Raw genomic sequence first — 26,244 nt, 5'->3', positions numbered from 1 at the left:
GGGTGGAGTTTGTTAGGTGTGTTCAGGAAGGTTTCTTGACACAATATGTAGATAAGCCTACAAGAAGAGAGACTGTACTTGATTTGGTATTGGGAAGTGAACCTGGTCAGGTGTCAGATCTCTCAGTGGGAGAGCATTTTGGAAATAGTGCTCATAATTCTATGTCCCTTACAATAGCATTGGAAAGAGATAGGAACAGACAAGTTAGAAAAGTGTTTAATTGGAGTAAGAGGAATTATGAGGCTATCAGGCAGGAACTTGGAAGCTTAAATTGGGAACAGATGTTCTCAGGAAAAGGTACAGAAGAAATGTGGCAAATATTCAGGGGATATTTGTGTGGAGTTCTGCATAGGTACATTTCAATGAGACAGGGAAGTTATGGTAAGGTACAGGAACCATGGTGTAGGCTGCAGTAAATCTAGTCAAGATGAAAACAAAAGTTTACGAAATGTTCAGAGAGCTGGGTAATGTTAGAGATCTAGAAAATTATAAGGCTAACAGGAAGGAGCTTAAGGAAATTAGGAGAGCCAGAAGGGGCCATGAGAAGGCCTTGGCGGGCAGGATTAAGGAAAACTCCAAGGCATTCTACAAGTATCTGAAGAGCAAGAGGATAAGACATGAAAGAATAGGACCTATCAAGTGTGACAGTGGGAAAGTGTGTATGGAACCAGAGGAAATAGCAGAGGTCTTAATGTATACTTCAGTATTCACTATGGAAAAGGATCTTGGTGATTGTAGTGATGACTTGCAGCGGACTGAAAAGCTTGAGCATGTAGATATTAAAAAGAGGATGTGCTGGAGCTTTTGGAAAGCACCAAGTTGGATAAGTCGCCGGGACCGAATGAGATGTAATCCAGGCTACTGTGGGAGGCGAGGGAGGAGATTGCTGAGCCTCTGGCGATGATCTTTGCATCATCAGTGGGGACGGGAGAGGTTCCGGAGGATTGGAGGATTGTGGTTGTTCTTCCTTTATTCAAGAAAGTGAGTAGAGATAGCCCAGGAAATGAGAGACCAGTGAGTCTTACTTCACTGGTTGGTAAGTTTAATGGAGAAGATCCTGAGAGGCAGGATTTATGAACATTTGGAGAAGTATAATATGATTAGGAACGGTCAGCATGCCTTTGTCAAGGGCAGGTTGTGCCTTACGAGCCTGATTGAATTTTTTGAGGATGTGACAAAACATATTAATGAAGGAAGAGCTGAGCTCGTCAATTTCATCGACTTTACTTCAAACTTCCACCCAGCCCTCAAATTCACTTGGTCTATCTTGGACACTTCTCTCCCCTTTCTCGATCTCTCGGTCTCCATGTCTGGAGACAGACTGTCCACTGACGTCTTCTAAGAGCCCACTGACTCTCATAACTACCTTGACTATACCTCTTCCCACCCCGCCACATGCAAAAATGCCATTCCCTATTCCCAGTTTCTCCGTCTCCGCCGCATCTGCTCCCAGGGTGAGGCTTTCCATTCCAGGACATCTCAAATGTCCTCTTTCTTTAAGGATCGTGGTTTCTCTTCTGCTGTCATCAATGATGCCCTCACCCGCATCTCCTCCATTTCCCGCACTTCGACCCTCACCCCATCCTCCCGCTACCACAACAGGGACAGAGTTCCCCTTGTCCTCACCTACCACCCCACCAGCCTCCATATTATCCTCCGCAACTTCCGCCACCTTCAACAGGACCCCACCACTAAGCACATCTTTCCCTCTCCACCCCTCTCCGCTCTCCACTTTCCGCAGGGATCGGTCCCTCCACAACTCCCTGATCCACATGTCCCTCCCCACGGATCTCCGACCCGGCACTTTTCCCTGTAAGCGCAAGTGCTACACCTCCTCTTTTGCCACCATTCAGGGCCCCAAGCAGTCCTTCCAGGTGAGGCAGCACTTCACTTTGAGTCTGTTGGGGTCATCTGTTGCATCCGGTGCTCCCTGTGTGGCAACCTCTACATCGGTGAAACCTTACGCAGATTGGGGGACCGCTTCGTCGAGCACCTCCGCTCCGTCCGCCGCAACAGACAGGATCTCCCAGTAGCCACCCACTTTAACTGTGCTTCCCACTCCCATTCAGATATGTCCATACTTGGCCTCCTCTACTACTATGATGAGGCTAAACTCAGGCTGGAGGAGCAACACCTCATATGCCGTCTAGGTAGTCTCCAGCCCCTTGGTATGAACATAGAATTCTCCAACTTCTGGTAATTCCCTCACCCTCCCTTCCCCTATCCCTATTTCACTGTGCCCCCTCCCCCAGCTGCCTATCACCTCCCTCATGGTTCTGCCGCCTCCTACTACCCATTGTGTTTTTCCCTATTCCTCCTTCACCTTTCTTGCCTATCACCTCCCTGCTTCCCCTCCCCCACCCCGTTATCTTTCTCCTTACTGGTTTTTCACTTGGAACCTACCAGCCTTCTCCTTCCCACCCTCCCCCCACCTTCTTTATAGGGCCTCTGCCCCTTCCCTCTTCAGTCCTGACGAAGGGTTCCGGCCCGAAACGTTGACTGATCGTTTCCACGGATGCTGCCTGACCTGCTGAGTTCCTCCAGCGTGTTGTGAGTGTAAGTTAGATAAGTCGCCAGGTCCAGACGAGATATACCCCAGGCTACTGTTGGAAGCGAGGGCGGAGACTGCTGAGCCTCTGGCAGTGATCTTTGCATCGTAAGTGGGAAAAGGAGAAGCATCAGAGGATTGGAGGGGCGCAAAAGTTGTTCCCTTGCCTTTTGAGCCTGATCGACTCCTTTGAGGATGTAACAAAACACGTTGATGAAGGTAGAGCAGTGGGTTTAGTGCATATGGATTTCAGTAAGGCATTTGATAAGATTCCCCATGCAAGGCTCATTCAGAAAGTAGGGAGGCATGGGATCCCAGGAGACCTTGCTTTGTGGATCCAGAATTGGCTTGCCCACAGAAGACAAAAGGTGGTTGTAGATGGTTAGTATTTTGCATGGAGGTCTGTGACCAGTGGTGTTCTGTGGGGATCTGTTCTTTGACCCCTCCTCTTTGTGATTTTATAAATGAACTGGATGAGAAAGTCGAAGGGAGGGTCAGTAAGTTTGCTGATGACACAAAAGTGCGGGTGTTGTGGATAGTCTGAAGGGTTGCCAGAGGTTACAGTGGGACATCGATAGGATGCAGAACTGAGCTTAGAATTGGCAGGTGGAGTTCAACCCAGATAAGTGTGATGTGGCTCATTTCGGTAGATCAAATTTGAAGACAGAATATAATATTAATGGTAAGACACCTGGCAGTGTGGAGGATCTGAGAGATCTTGTTGACCGTGTTCATAGGACACTCCAAGCTGCTGCAGAGGTTGACAGTGTTGTTGGCCTTTATCAACCGTGCGGCTGAGTTCAAGAGCCGTGAGGTCATGTTGCAGCCATACGAGACCTTAGTTCGGCCTCACTTGGAGTACTGTGTTCAGTTCTGGTCACCTCACTACGGGAAGGATGTGGATATTATAGAGAGAGTGCAGAAGAGATTTAAAAGGATGTTGCCTGGATTGGAGAGCATGCCTTCTGTGAATAGGTTGAGTGAACCATGCCTTTTTTCCTTGGAGCAATTGAGGGATGAGAGGTCACCTGATAGATGTGTATAAGATGATGAGAGGCATTGATTGTGTGGATAGGCAGAGGCTTTTCACAGGGCTGAAATGGCTTACAAAAGGTCATAGTTTTCAAGTGCTTAGAATCAGAATCTGGTTTATTATCACCAGCATGTGACGTGAAATTTGTTAACTTAGTAGCAGCAGTTCAATGCAATACATAATCTAGCAGAGAGAGAGAAAAAAATAATAAAATAAAACATTACAAATAAACAAGTAAATCAATTATGTATATTGAATAGATTATTAAAAAATGTGCAAAAACAAAAATACTGTATATTAAAAAAGTGAGGTAGTGTCCAAAGTTTCAAAGTCCATTTAGGAATCGGATGGCAGAGGGGAAGAAGCTGTTCCTGAATTGCTGAGTGTGTGCCTTCAGGTTTCTGTATCTCCTGCCTGATGGTAACAGTGAGAAAAGTGCATGCCCTGGGTGCTGGAGGTCTTTAATAATGGACGCTGCCTTTCTGAGACACCGCTTCCTGCAGATGTCCTGGATACTTTGCAGGCTAGTGCCGAAGATGGAGCTGACTAGATTTAATAGGTACAGAGGAGATGTCATAGCAAGAGGATTCGAGTACAGGAGGTACTACTGCAGTTCTACAAGGCCTTGGTGAGACCACACCTGGAGTATTGTGTGCAGTTTTGGTCACCTAATCTGAGGAAAGACATTCTTGCCATAGAGGGAGTACAAAGAAGGTTCACCAGATTGATTCCTGGGATGGCAGGACTTTCATATGATGAAAGACTGGATCGACTAGGCTTATACTCGCTGGAATTTAGAAGATTGAGGGGGGATCTTATTGAAACGTATAAAATTCTACAGGGGATGGACAGGGTAGATGCAGGAAGATTGTTCCCGATGTTGGGGAAGTCCAGAACGAGTGGTCACAGTTTAAGGATAAAGGGGAAGCCTTTTAGGACCGAGATGAGGAAAAACTTCTTCACACAGAGAGTGGTGAATCTGTGGAATTCAATGCCACAGGAAACAGTTGAGGCCAGTTCATTGGCTATATTTAAGAGGGAGTTAGATAAGGCCCTTGTGGCTAAAGGGATCAGGGGGTATGGAGGGAAGGCAGGTACAGGGTTCTGAGTTGGATGATCATCCATGATCATACTGAATGGCGGTGCAGGCTCGAAGGGCCAAATGGCCTACTCCTGCACCTGTTTTCTATGTCAGGAGTAAGTTTTTCATAAAGTGAATAGTGGGTGCGTGGAATGTACTGCCGGTGACAATGGTGGTGCAGATACAATAGCGTCTTTTAAGAGACTCTTAGATAGGTACATGGAGCTTAGAAAAATAGAGGGCTATGTGTTAGGGAAATTCTAGGCGGTTTCTATAGTAGGTTACATGGTCGGCACAACATTGTGGGCCAAAGGGCCTGTAATATGCTGTGGATTTTTATGTTTTATATTCTGTCATTTGTTGTCAACAAAAAGAACTGCTGAATGGTCTACAACATTGAGCAATAAAGCTGAAAAATCTATGGAAGACTAAATACAGCTGGCATCGAGATAGTACAGGTGCACGTTCCTTTATCCGAAATTCTGAAATTCAAAAAGCTCCGAAAACCAAAGTTTTTTTCGCCAACAGCTGACGTCATTCAGGTGTGATGTGGCAGCACTAGCAGAAGTTGCTAGACATCAGTTGTGGCTCAGCGCTCGTACTGGTTATACGTGCATTTGCTGTTTGCTGATATTTTGTGATCACTGTTGACTTTGTGTTTAATTTCACTGTGAAAATGTCAAAAAGAGCTTCAGATACCCCTGTGGGTAACACTGAGAAAAAGAAGGAAGCATCTATCATTATCAATAACGCAGAAAGTAGAGTTATTGCAGAAGCTTGATCGTGGTGTGTCTGTGCGGCGTCTTACTGAAGAAAATAGTGTCGGAACCACCACTGTATATGATTTAAATAAACAGAAAGACAAGCTACTGAAGTTTTATAGTGACAGTGACGTTCTACATTTATTCCAATAAGTCATTTACCATGTGTTTGATTCGGTTCGTTTGAAGCTGTATATTTTTATGTTTTATTGAATTTTTTTGTTGGAAATAAAATTTTTTCTTGTCATTATTCCCTAAACAATACAGTATAACAATTATTTACATAGCATTTACATTGTGTTAGGTATTATAAGTAATCTAGAGATGATTTAAAGTATACGGGAGGATGTGCGTAGGTTTGGTGTGCCACCAGGTCCTAAAGTCCACTGCACTGAAACAAGTTAGAAAAGGGACTTGAGCATACGTGTTTTTGGTATGGGGGGGTGTCTAAAATCTGAAAAATTCTGAATTTTGCCCCAAGGGTTTCGGATAAGGGATTGTGGACCTGTATTACCATTTAGTCCTAACAGGAGCATTGCAGTATTGTCAAAGGAACCTTAACTGGGTTATTAAGGAAAGTGAAAGAGATATTTCACCTCCTAGATGATAGAAGAAATTGTGATAGAGCAGCAGACAAAGGTGAAGATTCCAAATCCTTCAGCAATCATTTAGATAATAGTAAACCCAATTTCTGGAAATAGGCTGTTAGAAGAAGATTTAACATTTCAGGTTGATAAGTTCTCCAATTCTCTTGTGTACGAGACCACCAACCGGAGCCGTTAACACTTCATAGTGCATCCAGCATCATGTTTTTTTCCCCCACATTTTCAGCTCACGAACATCTCAAATAATACTGCACTCTTCCCTTTCTCATTCCACTCACATGATAATGCAGTAGAACAAGTTTGTCCAGTCAGACTTTGTTGAGACAAGGAATGCGATAACATCCCTCTATTATTTAAAGCAAATCTTTTTCATTTAAAAAAAACAAAATTTTAAAATATCAAGGGTCATGACAGAACTCAAACCAATTAATAAATTCAAAGTTCAAAACAAATTTGTTATCAAAGTACATATATGTCACCATTTACAAGGGTAAACAGTCTCATCTGATGAAGGGTCTCAGCGCAAGACGTCGACTATTAACACTTTTCTATAGGTGCTGTCTGGCCTGCTGAATTCTTCCAACATTTTGTGTGTGTTGCTTGGATTTCCAGCAACTACACTTTTTCTCTTGTTTGTGATTGTCGTGCTTTATGTAGGTGGGTACCTCAGAGTGCCGAAGCAGGTTATATGCTGATGGTAAATGGGCAGGGTTTTCTTCAAACAAGCCTAATTGAAGACCCTGAATATGACTTGAAATGCATCAGGTTAGATTGTTTCTTGCTTGGAGATGGCATCGTGCAGTAACTCAAGCGCTTGATTATAGTTGGCTGCTGGTGGTATGTAAACTGTAGTCAGGATTATGGAGGACAACTCCTTGGGTAAATAGACAGCATTGCTAGTTAGGTATTCGAGGCTGGTGGAATACATGTTTGATAAAACCACCACATTGGTGCACCATCGAGAGTTTATCATGAAACACACACCTCCAACTTTTACCTCTTCTGAATTAGCAATTCGGTACATTCTGTAAATTGAGAAGCCATCAGATCTGATTGTATCTGGCGTTCTGGGAGAAAGCCGTGTCTCTTCCAAACACAAAATACAATCTCTCATTTCCCTCCGAGACAGCAATCTTTCCCTCAGGTCCTCAATTTTGTTCTTGAATGACTGCACATTTGCTAACATGATACTGGGTAGAGGGGCCTCATCCCTCTGCATTTCAGTCTGGCTAGGAGTTTTCCCCTCATCCCCTCCACCTCATTTCTGGCCATGACAATGAACCTCCGTGTGTTTAAAAGTGTTGTACCTGCTTGGTCTGCCAAATCCTTCAGGTCATCGTTTAATGTGCAGATTATTAAGTTGATTTAAAAATACATTGCTTAAAGGAAAATTATATGCTGCAGATTGCAGTCAGAGTAATTCAAAAGAGGTATATTTAGAAGTTTTATGCATAGCCTGCAGAACATTGTTGTGGTTCACCAGTGCCATTCTGCAATAGATGTGGACATTTTTCATGTACAAGGTCCTCGTTCAGAGACTTGTCGAGGACCGACACTGAGCAGCACAGCAGTCCAGTTGATAGAAGTGCTGCTTCACTGCAGATATTTTTAACAACCTGAAATTTCCATCTGCTCAATACAAGAGAACATGGCTTTAAGGTAAGGGGTGGGAAGTTCAAGGGGGATATTAGGGGAAGGGTTTTTACTCAGAGAGTGGTTGGTGAGTGGAATGCACTGCCTGAGTCAGTGGTGGAGACAGGTACTCTTAGTGAAATTTAAGAGATTACTAGACAGGTACACGGAGGAATTTAAAGTGGGGAGTTATATAGGAGGCGGGGTTTGAGGGTCGGCACAATATTGTGGGCCAAAGGGCCTGTACTGTGCTGTACTATTCTATGTTCTAAGTAAGATTATTGTCATCCCCATACCTAAGAAAAACAGGGAAACATCTCTTAATGACTAACATCCGGTGGCCCTGACATCTACCATTGTGAAGTGCTTCAGCAGGCTAGTCATGGCACGCATTAACTCTAGTCTCGTTGTCAAATTTGACACACTGCAATTCAACTACTGTCTATGGCAGATGCCATCTCAATGGCCCTACAAATATCTTTAGCCTAATACAAATAGCCTAAATAACCTAGTTAGGCTATTGTTTATTGAGTGCTGCTCAGCCTTCAATACTATAATTCCATGTAAGCTCACCCCAAACTACTAGACCTTGGACTTAACACCTCCCTTTGAAGCTGTTCCTTGACTTTCTGACTAACACACCACAGTTACTATGGATAGGTAGTAAAACTTCCACCACAATTATCCTGAATACTGGAGCACCACAAGGCTGCCAATGTCAGCCAATGTCCTTTACTGCCTATGCATTCACTCCTGCATGGCCAAATTCTGCTCTTAATTCCAACTGCAGGTTTTCAGGTGACACCATCGTAGTGAGCTGAACTCAAATAACAATGAGTTATTTCCCACAGGAAGGAAATAGAGAGCCTGGTGACATGGTGTCATGATGACAATTTTTTCCTCAATGATAGCAAAACAGATGTGATAGTCATTAATTTCAGCGGGTGTATTGCACGTACACTCGTTTACATCAGTGATGCTGATGTCAACAGAAACTAGTCTGTCCTGATTCAGCCACATGGACGCAATGGCCAAGAAAGCTTACCTGCATCTGTACTTTCTCAGGTGGCTAAAGAAATTTGACACATGCCCTTTGACCATCACCAATTTTTAAATCAATATGTAAAGCATCCTATCTGGGCACATCACAACTTAGTTGATAACTGCTCTGCCTGGGGTACAGGAAACTGCAGGAAGTTGTAGACACAATTCAGCACATCATAGAAATTAGCCTCCCCTCCATGAACTGTCTATACTTCTTGCTGGCTTAGTAAAGCGGTCAGTATAATCAAAGATCCTACCCAACCCACATTTTCAAAATTTCAAGATTCAAAGTATATTTTTTGTATCAAAGTATGTATGCTGTATACAACCCTTAAGGTTCTTCTTCCCACAGACAGCCACAAAACAAAAAAAAAGGATGGAACCCATTCAAAGAAAAACATCAAACACTCCCCCCCCCACCCCAATCAAAATTACACAAAATAACAGCAACAAAAAAAAAGGAACGAAGTGACCAGAAACACTTGATAATATGAACTGCAGAGTCCAATCCACAAATTACGTCGATTAAACAAGACCCAGGACTCTGGCAGCTTTGGGTGGGGGGGAGAGAGAGAGAGAGAGAGAGACACCCCCCCCCCCCCCCCATTTGAACACAGGGACCTTACTCCAGGAGCAACAGGTGTGAGCAAGAGAGAGACTGGTCACACGCAGACACATTTCTTTGGCAGCATCAAGCAAGAGGCTGGTAGACAATGCTGATCACCCACATGTCTTCCATACTCGCCCCCGATTTTGAGATCGGGAAGAAATGGAGTCGATCACGAGCTCGTGCCTAGTCTCCAGGCTTCTTGGTCTTGAGGCTGCACTCTTTGCTCAATACCTTACTGAACACTCTTGGAGACAGCAAAGCGCCGATTGCTTAATCGGCCTGAAAAAATACCACCAAAATGTAGATCACTGCTCCAACAGTAGCAGAGCCATTTGAAAGGAAAACAAGATGTGAAAGACCTGAAAGATCGACTGTACCTCTTCCTAGAGATGCTGCCTGGCCTGCTGCGTTCACCAGCAACTTTGATGTGTGTTATGTGAAAGAAGTAGTTTTGTGAACCATTTGAAGGATGTCTTCCTTCATTGCATTGTTCACTGACACCATCTTCTCCAGAACCACTGGCAACTTATTGCAAGCTGCTCCATCCAAATCCACTCATTACTTACAGTACTATGCAAAAGCCTTAGTCACGTAGATATAGTTAGGGTGTCTTAAGATTTTTGCACAGCAAAAAAAAAATTTCATGACGTAAATGAGTGATAAGAAACCTGATTCTGATATGGGTATTTATTATGGACTGAGGGTGGAAGAGAGCAGGGAAGAGAGGAATCAAAAGTTCAAAGTAAAATTTATTATCAGAGTACATACATGTCACCACATACAACCCCGAGATTCTTTTCCTGCGGGCATACTTAGCAAATCTATAGAACAGTAACTGTATACAGGAACTATAAACTGCAGTTCCTGGAAACAAATAGCAATAAATAATGAGCATGAAATAACAGGTTTTGGATGACATGCCGAACCTCCATAGACCCCTGAGGAAGTAGAGGCACTGTCGTGCTTTCTCTGCAATAATATTTATATGATGAATATTTGTCTCATGGTTGGAGAAAGAAGAGGGAGTGGGAAGCCCCAGAGACATTCTATAATGATCAATAAACCAATTGTTTGGAATCAAATGACCTTGTCTGGTGTCTCTGGGTTGGGTGTGCCTGCACCTGTGCCACCCACTGCCCTGCCACTCCTCCTCTGCCACATGCCCCACACCCCTCCCACGGTGCTCCACTCTCACCATTTTCAAACATCATATGCTCCCACCAGATTTGCAAACTGGCTTTCAGCTCCACGTTGACAAGTATAGTGCTGTGCAAAAGTCTTAAGTGCCCTAGCTATATTATACAGTAATTGCCAAAGGCCTTTGAACAGTATTATATATTATCTTTAAATTGCATTGTCTCCTCTTCTCCCCATGGGACAGAAGATACAAAAGCCTGAAAGATGCACTGCAGAGCTCAATGATGGATTCTATCACCTGGTAATAAGACTATTGAACAGCTCCCTAGTACAATGAGATGAATTTTTGAAACACAGTTTGCGTTGTTATGACCTTGCACCTTATTGTCTACTGGAACCACACTTCCTCTGTAACTGTAACAGCGTATTTTGCTCTATTATTGTTTTTACCTTGTACTCCCTCAATGCACTGTTGTAATGAATTGATCTGCATGAAAGGTATGCAAGACATTTTTAATTGTGCCTTTGTACACATGACAATTACTGCTTCAGTAATTGGAGTTCAATCCTAAAACTTCAGTGCTCTCGCTGTACTCCTTGATTCACTAGGTTTCCTTCAAATACTCCTTTACATCTCATAATGCAAAGGTAAGTAACAGGCTAATTAAAATTTGGGAGAGTTGATGGGAATAGGGTCACAGGGAAAATTAGTGGGGAATAGGATTGCTTTGCATATCAGTGTATACACATCAGACTGAAGTGGTCTCCTAAATCACATGAAAGTATGGTATATGATAGTCCAGTGCAATAATAGAGCAGTTGGGATGTGGGGAGAAGAGAGAGAGGGAAATTTCTGTGCTGTAGAAGGGCCACCACTCAGCTAAGAGACTATCTACTTTCTCAGAAGGATGTACCAAACTAGCCTGAAGAATACCTGACAGGGCCTAACATTGAGTCAATGGCGAACCAACGAATGCTACCAGCTGTCCTTTAGAATACAGGGGAACAATATCAGTTAAAATAACATTTTTTTGCATCTATATTTACTCAGGAGAGCTAATGTTGTTCTGTTGCTTAAGAAAGGCACTAAGAATATAAACCAGGAAATTATAGGGCAATGGGCCTGATGTCAGTAGTGGGAAAGTTATTGGAAGGTATTCTTAGGGACTGGATATATACTGTAAGTATTTGGATAGACAGGGACTGATTGAAGTTGCTAGGAACGTTGATGAAGGCATGGCAGTTGCTTGGCATTCAAGATGAGGTAGTAAATTGGATTAGACATTGGCTTCGTGGAAGAAGCCAGAGAGTGGTTGTAGGTGGTTGCATCTCTGACTGGAGGCCTGTGATTAGTGGTGTGCTGCAGCGATCGGCGCTGGGTCCTTTGTTGTTTGTCATCTATATAAATGATTTTGATGATGATGTGTTAAACTGGATCAGCAAATTTGCAGATGATATCAAGATTGGGGGTATAGGGGACAGCGAAGAAGGCTTTCAAAGCTTGCAGTAGGATCTGGACCAGCTGGAAATTTGGCTGAAAAATGGCAGATGGAATTTAATGCGGACATGTGTGAGGTGTTGCATTTTGGAAGGACCACCCAGGGTGGAATTTACATAGTGAGTGGTAGGACACTGAGGAGTGCAGTAGAACAGAGGAATCTGGATATAAAGATCCATAATTCCTTGAAAGTAGCATCATAGGAAGATGGGGTTGTAAAGAAAGCTTTTGGTACATTGACTTCATAAATCAAAGAATTGAATATAGGAGTTGGGATGTTATGTTGAAGCTGTATAAGATGTTGGTGAGGCCTAATTTGGAGTATTGTGTGTGGTTTTCAGAATCAGGTTTATTATCACCAGCATGTATCGTGAAATTAGTTAACTTGGCAGTAGCAGTTCAATATAATACATGATAATATAGGAAGAAGAATAAATAAATAAATAAATTATAGTAAGTATATATGTATATTGAATAGATTAAAAATAGTGCAGAAATAAAAATAATATGTTTTATAAAGTGAGGTACTGTTCAAGGGTTCAATGTCCATTTGGGAATCATATGGCAGAGGGGAAGAAGCTGTTCCTGAATTGCTGAGTTTAGATTAGATTAGATTATGAGGACACAAAGTCCTCATTTATTGTCATTTAGAAATGCATGCATTAAAAAATGATGCATTGTTCCTCCAGAATGATATCACAAGAAACACAGGACAAACCAAGACTAAAACTGACAAAACCACATGATTATAACGTATAGTTACAATAGTGCAAAGCAATACCATAATTTAATAAAGAGCAGACCATGGGCATGGTAAACAAAAAAAAGTCTCAAAGTCCCGATAGCCTCATCATCTCACGCAGACAGTAGGGAGAAACTCTCCCTGCCATGAACCTCCAAGCGTTGCAAACTTGCCGATGCAGCACCATTGGAAGCGCCTGACCACAGCAGACTCTGAGTCCGTCCAAAAACTTCGAGCCTCTGACACCGAGCACCATCCTCTGCCGAGCGCTTGGACCTTGTCCCGGCTGCCGAGCAACAAGCAAAGCTGAGGACTCGGGGCTTTCCCCTCCGGAGATTCTGGATCACACAGTAGCAGTAGCAGCTAAGCAGGCATTTGAGAAGTTTCACCAGATGTTCCTCCGTGCTCTCATGTCTGCCTCCATCAAATCAGGATTGTGCACGGCACCCTACTTGACAGATAACAGACATCACCACCGGAGTGGCCGCTGCGAGCTGCGTCACGCCTCCATCTTCTCCTCCCGCGAGTTTGTGCCTTCAGGCTTCTCTACCTCCTTCCTGATGGTAACTATGAGAAGAGGGTATGTCCTAGGTGATGTGGACGTCGCCTTTCTGAGGCACCACTGCTTGCAGATGTCTTGGGTACTATGGAGGCTAGTACCCAAGGTGGAGCTGACTAATTTTATGACTTTCTGTAGCTTTCGGTCTTGTGCAGTAGCCCCTGTACCAGACAGTGATACAACCATGGTCAGAATGCTCTCCACGGTACGTCTATAGAAATTTGAGTGTTTTAGTTCACTAAACAAATCTCTTTAAACTCCTAATGAAATATAGCCACTGTCTTGCCTCCTTTATAGCTGTATCGATAGGTTAGATCCTCAGTGACCTTGAGACCCAGGAACTTGAAATTGGTTACTCTCTACACTTCTGGTCCCTCTGAGGATTGGTTCGTGTTACCTCATCTTACCCTTTCTGAAGTCCACAATCAGCTCTTTCATCTTACTGATGATGAGGGCAAGGTTGTTGCTGCAACGCTACTCAACTAGCTGGTATATCTCGCTCTTGTATGCCCTCTCATCTCCATCTGAGATGGTCACCTACCTACAGGAAACATGTAAATAAGGTTGAAAGAGTCCGAGAAAATTTACAAGGATGTTGCTGGGACTGGAGGACCTTAGTAATAAGGAAAAATTGTAGGTTGGGACTTTATTCCTTGGAACATAGAAGATTAACCATATAACAATTACAGCACAGAAACAGGCCATCTTGGCCCCCTCTAGTCCGTGCCGAACTCTTACTCTCACCTAGTCCCACCGACCTGCACTCAGCCCAAAACCCTCCATTCCTTTTCTGTCCATATATCTATCCAATTTAACTTTAAATGACAACATCGAACCTGCCTCAACCACTTCTGCTGGAAGCTCGTTCCACATAGCTACCACTCTCTGAGTAAAGAAGTTCCCCCTCATGTTACCCCTAAACTTTTGCCCTTTACCTTCTATGCTCCAAAGAATAAAGACCCAACTGGCTCAACATTTCTCTGTAACTTAGGAGATGAAACCCAGGCAACATTCTAGTAAATCTCCTCTGTACTCTCTCAATTTTATTGACATCTTTCCTATAATTCGGTGACCAGAACTGTACACAATACTCCAAATTTAGCCTCACCAATGCCTTATACAATTTCAACATTACATCCCAACTCCTATACTCAATGCTCTGATTTATAAAGGCCAGCATACCAAAAGCTTTCTTTACCATCCTATCCACATGAGATTCCACCTTCAGGGAACTATGCACCATTATTCCTAGATCCCTCTGTTCTACTGCATTCTTCAGTGCCCTACCATTTACCTTGTATGTCCTATTTTGATTAGTCCTACCAAAATGTAGCACCTCACATTTATCAGCATTAAACTCCATCTGCCATCTTTCAGCCCACTCTTCTAAGTGGTCTAAATCTCTCTGCAAGCTTTGAAAACCTACTTCATTATCCACAACTCCACCTATCTTAGTATTATCTGCATACTTACTCATCCAATTTACCACTCCATCATCCAGATTTACCAATCAGAAGCCTCCCTGATGGTATTGCATGATGAACAAGAATCTGCTTGTATTTCTCAGCATTTTCATTAATTCTGATTAGACCACGACCCCATTTGCAGAAATTGAGCCCTAATTTTGCAGGGAACCTCTGTCATGCTTCACTGTTGGCTGCAGACACTCATCTATGTAGAGCTCTCCAGCTCTTCTATGGACATACTGCCCCCTGTTTAAGCCAAAAATTTCAAATTTTGACTCGTTAGTCTAGAGCACTTGCTGCCATTATTCAACACCCTAGTCCTTGTGTTTTTGTGTGTAGCTGAATCTCTTGACTCAGTTTCCACTTGAGGAATGGTAGTAACTCTTCGGTGAAGGGCTGATAAGAGACTGGGATTCTTCCAATTTAGAAGGGGCATCAGTGTGATATATCTCTCAATTTCCATGGCTGACCACTGCATTTCTTGTCCTCAACCTTGCCCGTTTCTTTGTACTACTTCAGAAGAGTTTGGACAGCACATCTTGAACCTCCTGTATTGATTGGCATCTCCTTAGCACAAGGGGTTTAGAATGGGGTAGAGTTTGTTAGGTGTGTTCAGGAAAGTTTCCTGACACAATATGTAGGTAAGCCAACTAGAGGAGAGGCTGTACTTGATCTGGTATTGGAAAATGAACCTAGTAAGGTGTCAGAGCATTTTGGAGGTAGTGACCACAACTCCATCTCCTTCACCATTGTGCTCGAGAGGGATAGGAGCAGAATTTGGGAAAGTAGTTCATTGGAGTAGAGGGAAATATTAGGCAGGAACTTGGGAGCATAAATTGGGAGCAGATGTTCTTAGGAAATGTGGTAAATGTTCAGGGAATATTTACATGGTGTTCTGCATCGGTATGTTCCATTGAGGCAAGGAAAGGATGTTAAAGGCAGTTAAAAAACCATGGAGTACAAAGGGTGTAGAAAATCTAGTTAAGAAAAAAAAGAAAAGCTTATAAAAACTTCAAGAAACTATGTACTGTTAGAGCTCTAGAAAATTACAAGGTTGCTATGAAGGAGCTTAAGAATGGAATTAGAAGAGCCAGAAGGGGCCATGAGAAGCCCTTGGTGAGCAGGATTAAGGAAAACCCCAAGGCATTCTACAAGTATGTGAAGAGCAAGAGGATGCGCCATGTGAGAATAGGACCAATCGGGTGCGATAGTGGAAACGTTTGCAGGGAGTCGGGGGAGGTAGTGGAGGTACTTAAAGAATACTTTGCTTCAGTATTCACCAGGGAAAAAGACTTTGGCAATTGTGGGTATGACTTACAGCGAACTGAAACGCTTGATCATATGGACTTAAGAAAGAGGATGTGTTGGAGCTTTTGAAAAGCATTAAGTTAGATAAGTCACTGGAACCAGATGAGATATACCCCAGGCTACTTTGGGAAGAAAGTACGGAGATTGCTGAGCCTCTTGCGATGATCTTCGCTTCATCAATAGGGACGGGAGAAGTACCGGAGGATTGGAGGGTTGCAACTATTGTTCCATCATTCAAGAAAGGGAGTAGGGATAACTCAGGAAATTATGGGCCAGTGAGTCTGACTTGAATGGTGGGCAAGTTGTTGGAGAAGATCTGGAGAGGTAGGATTTCTGAGCGTTTGGAGAGACATAATCTGATTAGGGATAGTTAGCATGGCTTTGTCAAGGGCAGGTCGTGCCTTACGAGTCTTGAGATGTGTCTCCCTACAGGCAGCCATGAAACAAAGAACCCCAGTAGAACACTTGAAAAACAAAGACTGTTGAACACCAAATGTGCAGAGAGAAAAAAAAACAAATAAAAGCAAGGAAACAGCATTCAGAACTAAAGTTCAAAATGCCAGGCATCACAAAAGTCCACAGAAGGCAATTCAGAAGGCTTCAGTCCAGCAGAGTCAAGCAAAACCCCCGAGCAGCAAGCTGAACTGGTCAGTCCCTTGCCTCCAACCCCAACACCGGACCCTTTCAATCTGGCCCAGCTCTGAAATGCCAGACAATGGTCCTGTCTAATGGCTGTGAAGTACCAGTGGCACTGGTACTATAATAGCTGTGATGTTCATGCTACTGATGAGAATAGGATGGATAGTCACAATGCAAAATGCAGATGATTTAGAATGTTATCCTAGGATCTGAGTGAGAAGTGTAATGAATTAATGCATTAAGTACGTAGGGATAAATGGTTATAACCATATAACAATTACAGCATGGAAATAGGCCATCTTGGCCCTTCTAGTCCGTGCCAAATGCTTACTCTCACCTGGTCCCACCGACCTGCACTCAGCCCATAACCCTCCATTCCTATCCTGTCCATATAGCTATCCAATTTTATTTTAAATGACAATATCGAACCTGCCTCTACCACTTCTACTGGAAGCTCGTTCCACACAGCTACCACTCTCTGAGTAAAGAAGTTCCCCCTCATGTTGCCCCTAAACTTTTGCCCCCTAACTCTCAACTCGTCCTCTTGTTTGAATCTCCCCCACTCTCAATGGACAAAGCTTATCCACGTCAACTCTATCTATCCCCCTCATAATTTTAAATACCTCTATCAAGTCCCCCCTCAACCTTCTACGCTCCAAGGAATAAAGACCCAGCTTGTTCAACCTTTCTCTGTAACTTAGATGCTGAAATCCAGGTAACATTCTGGTAAATCTTCTCTGTACTCTCTCTATTTTGTTGACATCTTTCCTATAATTCGGTGACCAGAACTGTACACAATACTCCAAATTTGGCCTTACCAATGCCTTGTCCAATTTTAACATTACATCCCAACTCCTATACCCAATGCTCTGATTTATAAAGGCCAGCATACCAAAAGCTTTCTTCACCACCTTATCCACATGAGATTCCACCTTCAGGGAACTATGCACCATTATTCCTAGATCCCTCTGTTCTACTGCATTCTTCAGTGCCCTAACGCTTACCATGTATGTCCTATTTTGATTAGTCCTACCAAAATGTAGCACCTCACACTTATCAGCATTAAATTCCATTTGCTATCTTTCAGCCCACTCTTCTAACTGGCCTAAATCTCTCTGCAAGATTTAAAAGCCTACTTCATTATCCACAACGCCACCTATCTTAGTATCATCTGCATACATACTAATCCAATTTACCATCCCATCATCCAGATCCTTAATGTATATGACAAACCACATTGGACCCAGTACAGACCCCTGAGGCACACCACTAGTCACCGGCCTCCAACCTAACAAACAGTTATCCACCACTACTCTCTGGCGTCTTCCATCCAGCCACTGTTGAATCCATTTTACTACTTCAATATTAATATCTAATGATTGAATCTTCCTAGCTAACCTTCCATGTGGAACATTGTCAAAGGCCTTACTGAAGACCATACAGACAACATCCACCACTTTACCCTCGTCAGCTTTCCTAGTAACCTCCACACACAAATCCATGTTGACTGTTCCTAATCAGACCCTGTCTATCCAGATAATTATATATGCCATCTCCAAGAATACTTTCCATTAATTTACCCACCACTGACGTCAAACTTACAGGCCAATAATTGCTAGGTTTAGTCTTAGAATCTTTTTTAAACAATAGAACAACGTGAGCAATACGCCAATCCTCTGGCACCATCCCCGTTTCTAATGACATTTGAAATATTTCTGTCAGAGCCCCTGCTATTTTTACACTAACTTCCCTCAAGGTCCCAGGGAATATCCTGTCAGGACCCGGAGACTTATCCACTTTTAGATTCCCTAAAAGTGCCAATACTGCCTCTTCTTTAATCATCATAGTTTCCATAACTTCCCTGCCCGTTTCCCTTACCTTACATAATTCAATATCCTTCTCCTTAGTGAATACCGAAGAAAAGAAATTGTTCAAAATCTCCCCCATCTCTTTTGGTTCCACACATAGCTGTCCACTCTGATTCTCTAAAGGATCAATTTTATTCCTCAATATCCTTTTGCTATTAATATAACTGTAGAAACCCTTTGGATTTATTTTCACCTTACTTGCCAAAGCAATCTCGTATTTCTTTTAGCTTTTCTAATTTCTTTCTTAAGATTCTTTTTACATTCTTTATATTCCTCAAGCACCTCATTTACTCCATGCTGCCTATATTTATTGTAGATATCTCTCTTTTTCCGAACCAAGTTTCCAATATCCCTTGAAAACCATGGCTCTCTCAAACTTTTAACCTTTCCTTTCAACCTAACAGGAACATAAGGATTCTGTACCCTCAAAATTTCACCTTTAAATGACCTCCATTTCTCTATTACGTCCTTCCCATAAAACAATTTGTCCCAATCCACTCCTTCTAAATCCTTTCGCATCTCCCCAAAGTTAGCCTTTCTCAGATCAAAAATCTCAACCCTGGGTCTAGACCTATCCTTCTCCATAACTATATTGAAACTAATGGCATTGTGATCACTGCACCCGAAGTGCTCCCCAACACATATCTCTGTCACTGGACTGCTACTGCAAGGATGTCCAATGACATCCGCCCCCCTTAGGGGCTCCACTTCCGATTTACTGTCCGACTTTACTCCCATAGCCTTCATCTCTCCCAAGACTGCCCACAAGGCATTAGGGCTATTTACCCACAGCTGGGGATCTGGTTCACAAGCACCAGGGCATGCCCATAGACTGGTGGGCCTGTGTGCTACGTGCGCGAGGGCCAGATGTCCTCCCTGTCCTCTGTAGGTCAGCCTGAGTTCGATAAGAGTGCATTTTCCATGTGTCGCCAGCAAGGAGACAGTGCATGAGGTTTGCTGTTAGAGGGGCTATGTACTGGCAGGGAGAGACTTGCACATTCAATTTTCCTTTTCGCAAGACTGCTAGCCAGTGGTGGAAACTGAAAGTGAGTGCGATAAGCACTACCCTCTATATATCACACTAGACGCATCACAACAACCATTTGCAAATATTATTATTGAAATAATCTATTGAAAATGTGTTGGAATCTCTACCTTTCTTGCCATATCCTTTGATGCCCTGCATGATCAGGAAACTATCAACTTATGCCTTAAATATACACATGGACTTGGCCTCCACCGCAGTCTGTGGCAGAGCATTACACAGATTCACTACTCTGGCTAAAAAAAAATTCATCCTTACCTTGGTTCTAAAAGGTTGCTGCTCAACTTTGAGGCTGTGCCCTCTAGTTCTGGATACCCCCACCAGAGGAAACATCCTCTCCACATCAACATTATCTAGTCCTTTCAACATTTGGTAGATTTCAGTGGGATTCCCCGGCACTTTTCCAAATTTCAGTAAATACAGGCCCAAAGCTGTCAGATGCTCCTCGTATGGTACCCCCTTCATTCCTGGAATCATTCTTGTGAACCTCCTGTGGACACTCTCCAAAAGCAATACATCCTTCCTGAGATAAGGGGCCCAAAACTGTTGACAATATTCCAGTAGTGGCTTGACTAGTGTCTTATAAACTTTCAGCATTATCTCCTTGTTTTTATATTCTATTCCCCTTGAATTAAATGTCAACATTGCACTTGCCTTCTTTACCACAGACTCCACCTGTGAATTAACCTTCCTGGAGTCTTGCATGAGGAGTCCTAAGTGCCTTTGTACCTCTGATGTTTGAATTTTCTCCTCATTTAGATAATAGTCTGCACTATTGTTCCTTTTACCAAAATGCATTATGATACATTTCCCAACACTGAATTCCATCTGCCACCTTTTTGCCCAGTCTTCTAAATTGTCTAACTCCTGCTGCAATCGAATTGCTTCCTCAGCACTACCTCTCACTCCACCCTACTTCATACCATCCACAAACTGGTGAATTTTTCTGGAATTATAGTTTTGATGGCAAAGGTGTAGTCAGTAAACTATAGTCTAACATGGGTGTCTTTTAGGTCTGATAAAATCTTTTATTTCAGTTAATATATGCTCAAGAGATGGATGTAAGGCCAGGGAGATGGTGACTGCCATGACCTGTTTAGATTCGTAGTCTAGTTCATAGTCTATTTCTTAGATCCATGCTTTTATTATAATTATCACAGTGCAGTGCTTTGCAATTACACTGCTCTGTAATGATAACAAACCTTTTTGAGATGGTCCATAAATAACATAGGGTAAAAAGGATTTGTGCCTTTCAGTGAAAATATAGTGGAGCTGTGGCTATTAGCGCATAATATGGACCCATATTAGCATCAGCCAATGGATTTGAAAAGGTCTGATAAAATCTTTTATTTCAGTTAATATATTCATTTGTGCAATAGTTGTTTCACACAGTCTCACGTATTAGGCATTAATCTGTCCTAAAATCAGCTCTCTGTTGTGCAGTGTTAGTGTTGATTTTCTTTGGTACCTACTGTAGCTGTGGTGTACTTGTAATGGAGAGAGCATGGTGTTTTTTCCCCCACAAACAAGACAAAATCTGCAGATGCTGGAGATCCAAGCAACACACACAAAATGCTGGAGGAACTCAACAGGCCAGGCAACATTTATGGAAAAGAGTAAACAGTCAACGTTTTGGGCTGAGACCCTTCGTCAGGGTTGTCACATTCCTGACTAGTGCCTTGGGGTAGACAAATGCAATTGGATTGGTAGATGAAGCCATTGTTGCAGGGTAGAAGGTCTTGTCCGCTCACCCAATTCACTCAGCAAAATTGGCACTCGTTTCTCATTGGTTATTTCATTTGCTTCAGAATACTGTTTCAGTCGTTCAGTATACATGAATCAATGATACACTGTGTAATCAAACTAATCAATCTTTCAGATGTAGCCAGCCAACACTGTTTATGAACCCTGAATCCTTCTGTTTTCATACACTTTTTAAAAACTCGATTGTGTCTTCCAAAGAACACTTGCTCTGTTTTGCCGGTGCTCACTGTGTTTTATTTTATTTCAAATGCCTTGCTGCACTTTAACAGGTCGGTAGCTGTGTTGGGTTAGTTTTAAAAATAGCTCGTCACTAATGTTATGTTTTGTAACTTCAAAACATTAAATTAATTCAAATGAAGACACACAGGTGTCTGAGATAGGGTTCTTCTTTAAGCGAAGTGTGCATGTATCACATGATAGCATGATGATGTATGCAATTAATGTATTTTTACTTGTAACTTGTAATTAATTAAACATGAATGCTTGATCAACACACACACACACACACACACACACACACACACACACACACACACACACACTCTTACTCAAACATTACTGAGATATTAAATACAAAGTTGTATTCACTAATTACTTGCCAGCTTGTATTCCTTTCCCTTTTCCTCCTTATTTTGAATTCTTCCCCCTACCTTTTCAGTCCTGATGAAGGGTCTTAGCCTGAAGCATTGGCTGTTTATTCATCTCCATAGATGCTGTCTGACCTGCTGAGTTTCTCCAGAATTTTATGTGTTGCTCTAGATTTCCAGCATCTGCAGAATCTCTTGTGGTTATTTAGTCTAAGAAGCCTTGCCATAAGTGTTTTGTAGCTGATCCACAATGCAGTAATTCTTCCTTTTACAGTCACTGTAAATACAAAGAAAAGGTTTAGTATTGAAGAGATGGTGCTGCATTGTGAATCAGTGGTTACTTGAAAGAACTATGGATTTCTGGTCAACTTATATTTTATTTACATATATTTAAGCAAAAAGCTCTGAATTGTAATATATCCAAACATTTAAGACATTCAATCATATTTAAAACAAACTGAATGGCGATTCATTTGGCATCACTCTTGGAAGACATTTGAGTTGGTAGTTGAAATTATTACTTGACCTTATTTACTCTCAATTCTCTGGTTATATTTTACAGAAAGAACTGGGAAGATTCTGGATGAGTTTTTTCAATTCTATGAGGAACAGTATCCACTGGCTCTCTTTAATAAGATTCGATATGAGGTTGAAGAGAATGGTGGACCCCAGCCTCAGCTTCTTCAAAGAAAGGCAAGTGAAATGGCAGTTATAAATCCTCCAACCTAAGTGTGGCTTCATCACGACAGTCCTGCCGAAGGGTCTCAGCCCGAAATGTCGTCTGTACTCCTTTTTTCCATAGATGTTGCCTGGCCTGCTGAGTTCCTACAGCATTTTGTGTGTGTTGCTAACACATCAGGCTTCACTCGCAGCACATTATATTTCAGAATCAGGTTTATTATCACCGGCATGTGACGTGAAATTTGTTAACTTAGCAGCAGCAGTTCAATGCAATACATAATCTAGCAGAGAGAAAAAATAATAATAATAAATAAAAATAAATAAACAAGTAAATCAATTATATATATTGAATAAAAGGAAAGGTACGTCGCATCTAGAGTTTCTCCAGTTAGCGGACGATTTCCCTCCACACCTCTCTGATGTAGTGGGGAATTGCGTACGAGGCAAGTTACAGCAGTGGTTTGCCATTGCCTTCTGCTGGGTGAGTTTCCAAAGAGATCACCAGCTCGTAACCCAGCACGGATGGAAAGCATGCAGGGGAGCCACTGGATTCGAACTCGGGAACTTTTGTCCCAAAGTCCGGCACTGATGCTGCTATGCCACTAGCCAGGTCTATATATTGAATAGATTACCAAAGAAAGTGCAGAAACAGAAATATTGTATATTTAAAAAAAAAAGTGAGGTAGTTTCCAAAGATTCAATGTCCATTTTGGAATCGGATGGCAGAGGGGAAGAAGCTGTTCCTGAATCGCTGAGTGTGTGCCTTCAAGCTTCTGTACTTCCTACCGATGGTAACTGAGAAAAGGGCCCTGGATGCTGGAGGTCCTTAATAATGGACGCTGCTTAAAGATGTCCTGGGTACTTTGTAGGCTAGTACCCAAGATGGAGCTGACTAGATTTACAACCATCTGCATCTTCTTTCGGTCCTGTGCAGTAGCCCCTCCATACCAGACAATGATGCAGCCTGTCAGAATGCTCTCCACGGTACAACTATAGAAGTTTTTGAGTGTATTTGTTGACATGCCAAATCTCTTCAAACTCCTAATAAAGTAGTATCGCTGTCTTGCCTTCTTTATTACTACATCGATATGTTGGGACCAGGTTAGATCTTCAGAGATCCTAACATCCAGGAACTTGAAGCTACTCACTCTCTCCACTTCTGATCCCTCTATGAGGATTGGTATATGTTCCTTCGTCTTACCCTTACTGATGTCCACAATCAGCTCTTTCGTCTTGACATTGAGTGCTGGGTTGTTGCTGCGACACCACTCCACCAGTTAGCATATCTCACTCCTGTACGCCTTCTCGTCACCACCTGAGATTCTACCAACAATGGTTGTATTGGCAGCAAATTTGTAGATGGTACTTGAGCTATGCCCAGCTACACAGTCATGTGTATATAGAGTAGAGCAGTGGGCGAAGCACACACCCCTGAGGTGCGCCAGTGTTGATCATCAGCAAGGAGGAGATGTGATCACCAATCCACACAAATTGTGGTCTTCCGGTTAGGAAGTTGAGGATCCAATTTCAGAGGGAGGTACAGAGGCCCAGGTTCTGCAACTTCTCAATCAGGATTGTGGGAATGATGGTATTAAATGCTGAGCTATAGTCAATGGACAGCATCCTGACATAGGTGTTTGTGTTGTCCAGGTGGTCTAAAGCCGTGTGGAGAGCCATTGAGATTGCGTCTACCATTGACCTATTGTGGCAATAGGCAAATTGCAGTGGGTCCAGGTCTTTGCTGAGGCAGGAGTTCGGTCTAGTCATGACCAACCTCTCAAAGCATTTCATCATTGTCGATGTGAGTGCTACCAGGCGATAGTCATCAAGGCAGCCCACGTTATTCTTCTTAGGCACTCGTATAATTGTTGCCTTTTTGAAACAATTGACATTTCTGCTCATAGCAGTGAGAGGTTGAAAATGCCCTTGAATACTCCCGCTAGTTGGTTGGCACAGGATTTTTGGGGCCTTGCCAGGTACTCCATTGGGACCTTCTGCCTTGCGAGGGTTCACTCTCTTTAAAGACAGCCTAACATTGGCCTCTGAGACAATTGCGTTTTCCAATGATTATAGAGCCATTGAAGAGTACAGCACAGAAACAGGCCCTTTGACCAATCCAGTCAATGTGAATCAGTTAAACTGCCTACTCCCATTGACCTGCACCAGGACTATAGTCCTGCATACCCTTGCTATCCATGTACCTACCAAACTTAAATGTTGAAATTAAGCTCACATGCACCACTTGCACTGGCTGCTCGATCCACACTCTCACAACCCTCTGAGTGAAGAAGTTTTCCTTCATGTTCCCCTTCTACTTTTCATCTTTCACCCTTAACTCATCACCTCTAGTTGTACTGCAACACAATCTCAGTAGAAAAAACCTGCTTGAATTTACTCTATCGATACTGCTCATAATTTTGAACACCTCTATCAAATCTCTTCTCAATCTTCTAAGTTCCAAGGAATAAACTCCTAACCTATTCAATCTTAACTTATAATTCAGATCCTCCAGACCCAGCAACATTCTTGCAAATTTTCTCTGTACTCTTTCTTTCAACCTTATTTACATCTTTACAAAACTGCACATAATTCCCCTCAAAATAAATGCCAACATTGCATTTGCCTTCTTTACCACAGACTCAGCCTGTAAATTAACCTTCTGGGAGTCTTGCACAAGGACTCCGAAGTCCCCCTGCATCCCTGATGTTTAAACCTTCTCCCCATTTAGATAATAGTATGAACTATTGTTCCTTTTACCAAAATGCATTATTGTACTTTTCCCAACACTGCATTCCATCTACCACTTTTTTTTTAGATTATATAACCATATAACAATTACAGCACAGAAACAGGCCATCTCAGCCCTTCTAGTCTGTGCCAAACTCTTACTCTTACCGAGTCCCACCAACCTGCACTCAGCCCATAACCCTCTATTCTAGAGGTCGCCAACCCGTCAATCGCGATCAACCGGTCGATCTTTGAGACTTTCCCAGTAGATCCCGAAGAAAAATCAAAAATAAGTACACAAATACTGTTGTAATGTGAGCATTATAAAAGTAAGTAGTACTAATTAGGCTAATGGTAATATAGCAATATTTTCACTAAAAAGCTGTTTGTAGAGAGAGATTGTTTCCGGGTTGCGGGGGTTTAGTTCCATTCTTTCTGCCCAGTGCGCATGTGTGTAGTTCCCCCGCCATGCACCGCGTTTTCAGCGTTGCCTCTGCTCATCAAAATGACCAATCAGATTAGGTAACAGTACAGGCTGTTGCAAACATCAACGTACGGCAGTGTCCCCAACCTCCGGGCCCGAAGCATGCAGGGGTACAGTGGTAGTCGGGATGCACCCAGCACATCTTTAAGTAAAAAAGCCGAAATAAACAAGCTAATTAATTAAGTGAATGTCGGCTCAGATCAGAGGCGACGCAATCGGCACTCGCTCGTGATACCCTGATAGCATGGCGGAGTCTCCACGAAAGAAGGCGAAAACATACAAATTCCATCCAGAATAGGAAGAAGAATTTCTATTTACCTTGGTGAAAGACAAGTGTGTATATATGTTGTGCCACCAAACACAAGCACTGACTAAAAGAGGGAATCTGGAGTGGCACCGCAACACCAAACACCAGGAATTTAAAG

At 42.6% G+C, this 26,244-nt stretch overlaps 1 protein-coding gene across 1 annotated transcript in view; it reads left to right on the top strand.

The window, feature by feature from the left end:
- LOC140186083 (protein Niban 2-like) overlaps nt 1-26,244 on the top strand; it is a 330,169-nt gene that overhangs the window by 97,494 nt on the left and 206,431 nt on the right. The window contains exon 2 of the mRNA XM_072239948.1: nt 22,490-22,620. Within this exon, the coding sequence (XP_072096049.1) occupies nt 22,490-22,620 (131 nt within the window). The remainder of the gene's footprint in view (nt 1-22,489; nt 22,621-26,244) is intronic.

Source organism: Mobula birostris, chromosome 22 (genome assembly GCF_030028105.1).
Source record: "Mobula birostris isolate sMobBir1 chromosome 22, sMobBir1.hap1, whole genome shotgun sequence".
Classification (NCBI taxonomy): Eukaryota; Metazoa; Chordata; class Chondrichthyes; order Myliobatiformes; family Myliobatidae; genus Mobula; species Mobula birostris.
The sequence above is the reverse complement of the archived record's forward strand: the minus strand, read 5'-3'. Positions and strand labels throughout refer to the sequence as shown.